The sequence below is a fragment of the Zalophus californianus genome, chromosome 17 (assembly GCF_009762305.2).
Source record: "Zalophus californianus isolate mZalCal1 chromosome 17, mZalCal1.pri.v2, whole genome shotgun sequence".
NCBI classification, from domain to species: Eukaryota; Metazoa; Chordata; class Mammalia; order Carnivora; family Otariidae; genus Zalophus; species Zalophus californianus.
The window spans coordinates 50,429,869-50,437,582 of NC_045611.1; the positions used below are offsets into that span (position 1 = coordinate 50,429,869).

General features: G+C 55.0%; 1 protein-coding gene across 3 annotated transcripts in view; it reads right to left on the minus strand.

The window, feature by feature from the left end:
* Positions 1 to 730: 730 nt before the first annotated feature.
* Positions 731 to 7,714, minus strand: part of EML2 (EMAP like 2) — a 26,246-nt gene continuing 19,262 nt past the window's right edge. For all 3 annotated transcript variants that reach the window (XM_027618713.2, XM_027618714.1, XM_027618715.1), the window contains 8 exons: positions 7,000 to 7,131; positions 4,396 to 4,463; positions 4,040 to 4,128; positions 3,709 to 3,806; positions 3,194 to 3,281; positions 2,710 to 2,805; positions 1,498 to 1,628; positions 731 to 1,152 (listed from right to left, as the gene is read on the minus strand). In XM_027618713.2, the coding sequence (XP_027474514.1) occupies positions 1,027 to 1,152; positions 1,498 to 1,628; positions 2,710 to 2,805; positions 3,194 to 3,281; positions 3,709 to 3,806; positions 4,040 to 4,128; positions 4,396 to 4,463; positions 7,000 to 7,131 (828 nt within the window). In that variant the 3' untranslated portion in view covers positions 731 to 1,026. The remainder of the gene's footprint in view (positions 1,153 to 1,497; positions 1,629 to 2,709; positions 2,806 to 3,193; positions 3,282 to 3,708; positions 3,807 to 4,039; positions 4,129 to 4,395; positions 4,464 to 6,999; positions 7,132 to 7,714) is intronic.

The following is a 7,714-nucleotide window of genomic DNA, read 5'->3' on the forward strand; positions in this document are numbered from 1 at the left end:
CCAGAATCCAGCTGGGCCCCTCCTGGATCACCCAGTTCCATGACCTGGCAACTTCTTTTTATTATTATTATTTATGCTGGGGAGAGTTGGGTTTCTGGCTGTTACAACCCAGAATCCTCATACCCCTTCTCCCAGGCATTTACTGTGTCATCTGCCCGTTCCTCTGATAAGTTCCCTTGGCTGATTCAAACTGTGGTTCAGGTGGAGGCTTCCATGTTCTCACACGATCCCAGGTCCCTGGCTGCCGTGATGGGTCCCTGGCTGATCTCCACCCAAGGGGAGCCAATCACAGTAGCCCAACCAGCAGGCCAAGCTGATGGATCTGCAGATGAGCCAATCAGAACTTTTCCCTGAGATTTTTTGGATGTGAGGCCCAAGGCTGGTAATGAGCCTTGAAACCTTGGTTCTGTGGAGGATACTGGTCCCAGAGAAAAATGCTGACTCGTGAAAGGCCAGAGAAGGTATGGAGGGAATATCCTGATTGCCCTCAAATCTTTGCTTCAATGGCCCTGAGGCCGGGAGGCACATCTGCCCTTCTCGGTTGGCGATGTGGGCCCACCGAGTGCTCTTTTGGCCTAAGTCAGAGCAAGCTTGGTTTCTGTCAGCTTTAAAGACCAATGAGACCTAAGTCATTGCAAACATTGTCATCAACATATACCCCACCCCACACACACGCTTAAAGCCACCGAATCCATGGACACACACACACACACACACCCTGACCCTCTGCGTCAGTGCATGTGTCTTTATTTCTGGGTGATATAAAAGAATAAACTTAAAAAAAAAAAAACAACTCCAAATCAAACGCCTTAATGGATCCCCCAAAGCAATGTGACCCCTCTTCCCACCCCGATAAATAGAGACTTCTGTCAGTCTCCCCTCCCGCCCCCATAACCCCCTCTGCTATAGATATACTCTGGGTATATATTACTCTACTCGGCAATAGACATCTCCCGAAAATACAGTTCCAGCCCTGCCACCTGACTCTCCCCTGGCCCCAAGTCCCTGGGACTCTCCTTCCCCACTTCAGACCACCCGCCACTGCAGCACACTGGTATCCTTGCCCCCCGTGGTCAGGGCCACGCTGTCATCCCACAAGAAGGCCACATTTGTCACATGGCTGCTGTGTCCGCCGTATTTGTGGCTGAGGGCCTGGGAGAGGGAGAGAAAGAAGTGAAAGAAGGTGATCTGTCACGTTCATGGCCGGAGCCCCTGTGCCAGGCACACAGTAGGGGCTCAGTGACTGTTTCTGGCGGAAATAAGGATCAGGGAACCAAAGAGCCCCGAATCGCAGACACTCGGAGCTGAGCGTTAGTGCTAGAGACTGAAAGTTACCGACTTTGAGGTTCAAGAACAACCCTTGGGATCATGTCACGGCCTTCCTTGTACAGATGGGGAAACTGAGGCCTGGGGAGTGTTGCCTCACTCTCGCCCCCAAGGCTGCTTGTCACCTCCACCCTGCCAGACTCCCCGGGGGGGGGGGGATGGGGGACTCACTCGGGGCTGACAGCAGGGGTAACTGAACAGGTGGACTTTGCCGAAGTCATCAGCTGAAGCCAGCAACTTCCCGTCATGGGAGCGGGCCACGGCGTTGATGTCAGTACCATCCGCTCCTTCAGACCAGATCCCTGTGGGCAAGATGAGGGGTGGGTGGGGGTGAGAGGTCAGCTGGGGCCAGGGACCCCTGAGGTGAGCAGGCCCCAGCCTCCCTGCCTTCCTCCCACCTAGCTTGCCTCTGGCCAGGGATGAGAATTGGAATGATCTCTTTTTATTTATTTATTTTATTTTATTATTTTTTAAAGATTTCATTGATTTATTTGATAAAGAGAGAGAGAGCATAAGCAGGGGGAGGAGCAGAGGGAGAAGCAGACTCCCCGCTGAGCAGGGAGCCCTACATGGGGCTCGATCCCAGGACCCTGAGATCATGACCCGAGCCAAAGGCAGCTGCTGAACCGACTGAGCCACCCAGGCGCCCTGGAATGATCTTTTCTAAATGTGTAATTGACCCCGGCCTTCCACTGCTCAAACCCCTTCTGTGGCTCCCTGGTGGCCTTGGGAGAAAGCCCAGGACACTGCCGCCGCTGTTGTTGTTGTTGTTGTTGTTGTTTTTAATTTTTAAGTTTAATTTATCTAAGTCATCGCTACACCCCAGGTGGGGCTCGAACTCACGACCCTGAGATCAAGAGCTGCATGCTCTTCCGACTGAGCCAGCAAGGCACCCCAGAAAGCCCAGGCTTCTTAGCATGACCCCCAGGCTCTGGCCCACGCTGCTCCAGCCTCCTCCTCCCTGGGGCATCCCTTGGACTTCGCAATGATTTACCCCTCCTGCCTTCTTGGATTTCTCCAAATGCCAAGTTCTCTGCCACCTCCCTGCTTTTGTGGGAGATGTGCTATGAATCCCTAGGCCCTGGGACTGCTTTCCTTCCTCACTGCCTCCTCATCCTCTAGGTCCAGCTTCAATAGCCCTTCCTCCAGGAAGCTCTCCCTGACTCCCTCCCATGCTGGGCTCACGTGGCAGCCCAGTCTCAACCCAGTCGACTCTGGGTTGTCTGGGGACAGGTCTGTCTCCTTCACTGGACTGTGAAGCTCATGAAGGCAGGGACCAGGCTGGGCCCAGGGATAACCAATAAGAGACTCCCAAGACCACCAGTCAAGGATGTTTCTTGGAACTCCTGCCCTTGGTGGGACCTCCCCCATTCCAGAACTTACCGAATACCCCAAATCCCAGGACACAAGTGGCCGTGGCCCATTCCACATTCCTCACAACATCTGCACTAGTGATCTGCTTACAGGTAGCTGGGTCCCCTGGGGCAGAAAACAGGGGGGTGTGAGGGGCTCAGAGCAGTTACTTACTTAACCCATGCATTTCACAGTCCAGGGGCATGGAGGTCTGAGACAGGAGACTAGGGTCCTAGGACTCATTCCACCTCTCCAGACTTGGATGAAGGCGCTAGATCCTGGGTGGTGACATCCCCAGGCCTGAGCAGGGGTATCTGCTCAGAAACCTGTGCCCCACCCATCGAACCACAAAGGGGAGCAAATCCGAAGCCAGGAGACCGATCAGTGAGAACAGCCCCTGACACAGGAGCCAGAGAAGAGAGGCCAGAAAGCCCTGACCCCCTTCCGGGAAGTCTACGTAAATCGCACACGGAAACAGGGAAGGGGGGGGGGCTTTGGCTTTCAGAGTACTCACAGTACAGAATCTCGTAGTCCCCAGAGTTGGTGACAAAGCAGCTGCTGTCCTGGGCCCAATCCAGGTGGGTAATAAAACTGGAATGGCCCTGCGTGGGGGGGGAGGGGAGGGGTAGAGTTAGAGCTGGACGGGGTGGGATTAGACCTGGAGAGGTGGAAGGCAAAATACAGAGGTAGGGTGAGAACACGAGGGGGCCAAAGGAAGGATACAAGGCCTTTGGAGCGTGGGGGCGGGGCCAGACTACCATGGGCGGGGCCAGACTGATGGGCGGGGCCAGACAGAAAGGGCTTAGAACACAGGGGGGTTTAGAACAGGTGGGTACGGCTAGACACAGAGGGGCGGGCTTATAACACGGGGTGGGGAGGGGGCAATGTGTGGGCGGGGCTAAGACTCCTTGAAGTGATCAGGGCAGAGTCAGTAGCGTTGAAGCTGTGTTCCCTTGAAGGAGAAAATTGGTTAATTCTGCAGCCCCTGGACGGGGTGGCGGCGCGGGCTGGGGGCCACTGCCCACTCACCGAGCACTTGCCCAGGCGGCTGACCTTGCGGCCGCCCTGGTCCACCGTGTACACGTACACCAAGTTGTCGTGGGAGCCCACGGTCAGGTACGCCCCGTCTGGGGGAGGGGGAGGGGGGGCTATGAGGAGGCACCCAGGCTCTACCCCCTTCTCTCTCAGACTCAGCCCCCCGCTATTCCAGACTCCTCAGCTGTCCCAAGCTCCGTCCCCACTACAATCCTAGACCGGCCCCTAGGCCTTGCCACACAGGCGCCACGCCTTCCCCCTGCTAGTGACTGAGCCTCACTTCCCAAGCCTGGCTTCTCCAAGATCCCTGGGCCCCGCTGCTTACCTGGAGAGAAGCTGACCACTGAGATCTGTTCATTGCCATCGGTGTGGATAGCCACCAGGTCATGGGTCTCCGTGTCCAGGAGCAGCCATCTTTAAGGAGAAGGCATGATTGGGGAAGGGGATGTGAGCTGATCTGGTGGGGGGGACGGGCAGCAATCTGTAGGGCCTAAGGGAGGGACCCCAAAAAAAATTTGGAAGAGAGGCTGACTCCAGACAAATGCTGGGAGAACAGCTTGGTGAACAGTCTCTTAATTAGATTCTGTAGGCTCTGGGGACATAGGGTAGGGGGATGGGTGTCAAGGGACAGTTCTCAGGGACAGCAGAGAAGCTCTCCCCAAATGCCCAACTCAGCTTTACCTGCCAGTCACCGTGCCCACGGCCAGGACAGAGCCACTGGGGTGGAAGCCAGCAGAACAGGCAGGGTCCTGAGAGGAGAGAGGAGACAGGGATGAGAACGGGGGTCTCCAGTCTATCCGGCCATTGTTCCCCAACCTCAGAGCTACCACAGATGTTCCCAAACCACCCTCCCTTCCTGTACCATTGTCACCTCAAACAGAAAACATTCCTGCTGTCACTATTAACTGGAGCCTTTCATACTCCTGGGCTAAATTCCCACAGCTTTACTCACCCGTGACTTCCATAGGTAACTTTCTAGAAGTGAGATTGTTGGGACTCAGGGTATCCATTTTTTTTTTTAAGACCTTTGATAGATAATGCCAACTTGCTTTCCATAAAATTCTATCAACTCAGGGGAGCCTGGGTGGCTCAGTCGTTAAGCGTCTGCCTTCAGCTCAGCTCGTGATCCCAGCGTCCTGGGATCGAGCCCCGCATCGGGCTCCCTACTTGGCCGGAAGCCTGCTTCTCCCCCTCCCACTCCCCCCTGCTTGTGTTCCTTCTCTCACTGTGTCTCTCTCTGTCAAATAAATAAATAAAATCTTAAAAAAAAAAATTCTATCAACTCCTCACCAGGCATGTCCAAGAGCCAGTTTTCCCACATCTTTGTGAAACACCCAGCAATGGGTATTTTCATTTTTTGAATGTTGGGGGCATTTGGTTGTTTCCCAGGCAATGTAGCACCCTGGAATCAGGGTTGGTTGGTTGGTTGGTTGGTTGGTTGACACGGTGGCTCTGACACTTCCTAGTTATGTGACATCAAATAACCTTCCCTGTCCGAGCCTCGGCTGCCTCATCTGGCAAAGGCAGAACATCAATCCTTCACAGGATTGTTATAAGCAAGATGTAAAGTCCTTAGAAGAGTAGGCTGGTAAGCCAGATGGCGTACAGGAAGCACTCCACAGAGGCTGATTATAATTACACGGTGAGGATGGGCAAGTGATTTTTTAACCTTTCTGTGCCTCTTTCCAAGTGGGAATCGGTTATCCCCACTGCCTTGTGGAGGTCGCTAGAAATTAAAAGGACAAAGTGGGTAACGTGCTAAGCCAGTGACTCTGGTTGTGGTCGACAAGCTGCCCGACTCAGAAGAATCTAAGGGAGCTCGTTACCAACTTGCAGATCTCGGGTCCCAAATATAGAACCTGAATCAGACGCTCTGTGGATGGGGTGAAAGATTTTGCATTTCTAATGACTCCCGGGTGGTTCGACGCCAGAATGGGGATGATGATACCCGGCCCTAACAATTTCCAGAGCGCACCATGCCCGACTCAAGAGTTCAAAGGCCCTCAAGTGTTCTAGGATCAGCGGTAACCCGGCATTCCTGGAGCAATGCCTCAAAGAGTGGCGCGGGGGATATGACGGACTGATGTTCTAGTGTCCCAGGGGGACAGGCAGGGGACCTTAAAAATTACACTACCCAGAATCCTCTGCAGCTAGGGTCCCACTGTGATTTGGGTCAGACGATCCGTTGGGCTCTTGTGGGCTCCAGAAGACAGAAGGCAGAGGCCCCGCTCTCCCACCCATCACTTGGGCTCTGAAAGCAATGGCATTTGCTACCCTCGTGCGCAGTCGCCAGCCTTGAAAGGTGGGAGCGCATAGTATCAAGGCTACAGTGCAAATGGGGCCAGCGTTGGGTTGCTCTGGGGCAAGCCAGTCCACCAGAAGCCCCTACGACAGAGATGTTTGTGATCTGTGCTTCCCCATTCGGTGGCCACTAGCCATGGGTTTGAAAGGTCGCTAGTGCAGGGGCGCCTGGGTGGCTCAGTCGTTGGCCATCTGCCTTCGGCTCAGGTCATGATCCCGGGGTCCTGGAATCGAGCCCTGCATCGGGCTCCCTGCTCAGCAGGAAGCCTGCTTCTCCCTCTCCTGCTCCCCCTGCTTGTGTTCCCTCTCTCGCTGTGTCTCTCTCTCTCTTAAATAAATAAAATCTTAAAAAAATAAAAAAGAAAGGTTGCTAGTGCAACCGAGGAAATGAAGTCTTAATTCTATTTACATTTTAAAGTTCACTGGCGAGCCACACATCCTGAACGGGGCAGCTCCAGAGCCAGCCCTCGCGGTGACCCCAGCCTCCTGGTTCCCGGGTGAGGATGGCACTTTCTTGAACTCAGTGCACCTGACCCCACCCTGTAGCAAAGGCAGCAGCTAGCTTCCCTGGCAGGTGGGTTCTGGGCCTCCTTCCAGGGGAGAACCTGCTCCTCCGGCCCTTCCAAGCAAGTCCATAAGCACCCAACTCCCTGCACCAGGGTGCCTGGGGGGCTCAGTGGGTTAAGCATCTGACTTTGTTTGGCTCAGGTCATGATCTCAGGGTCCTGGGATCGAGCCCCGTATCGGGCTCTGCGCTTGGGGGTGGGGGGGCGGTCTGCTTGTTCCTCTGCCCCTCCCCCCCACTCCCACGCACACACGCTCTCCCTCTCAAATAAATAAATTCTTAAGAAATATATATGTATATATATAAATCCCAGTGTGCTTCAAAAGACTTGACGTGGTTTCCGTTCAGTGCGCTGAGACCTGACACGTTGAGACAGGCGGTTCTGTTAGAACAGGGTGTCGGGTTCCCTGTCCCCTTACCTCGATGATCCGACTCCACAGGGGCTGGTGGGACTCCGCACTCCACAGATGCACCAGCTTATCCTGCCCGCATGTCACAAACTGGGCCCGGCTGGGGTGCGTGGCCAGGCCCCACAGCTCTTCCACGTGGCCCTGGCGCAAAGGGGAGACAGCAGCGTGGAGACAGCCAATCCGGGCCCCTGCCCCACCGAGCCTGGTGCCAGAAAGAAGTGCTAGACTAGGGGCGCCTGGGTGGCTCAGTCGGTTGAGCGTCTGCCTTCCACTTGGGTCATGATCTCTGGGTCCTGGGATCCAGCCCCGCATCGGGCTCCCTGCTCAATGGGGAGTCTGCTTCTCCTTCACCCTCTGCCCCTCCACCCCGACTCCGCACCTTGCTTATGATTTCTCTCTCTCAAAATAAATAAATAAAATCTTAAAAAAAAAAAAAAAAAAAAGAGGTGCCAGACTAGCCCCAGCAACACACTGGGGCCACAGGGGACCCAGGGAAGATCCTTTCCCCAGAGTGTCCAGAGGATGCTGTGACTGAGCAGCCCCCGGCCCCGGTGTGTGGCTCGAGGCAAATGCTGCCCCTCTCTCCAGACCTCTGTCCTCCAGTTTGTACACGAGGGGGTGGGGGTGGGGAGGGGCAAGAGAGATGCTGGGTGGGAGCTGGACCCTGGGAGTCAGGTGGCATCCAGAAGGTTGTGGGATCCCATGGAGGGTACCCGGTCTGGGG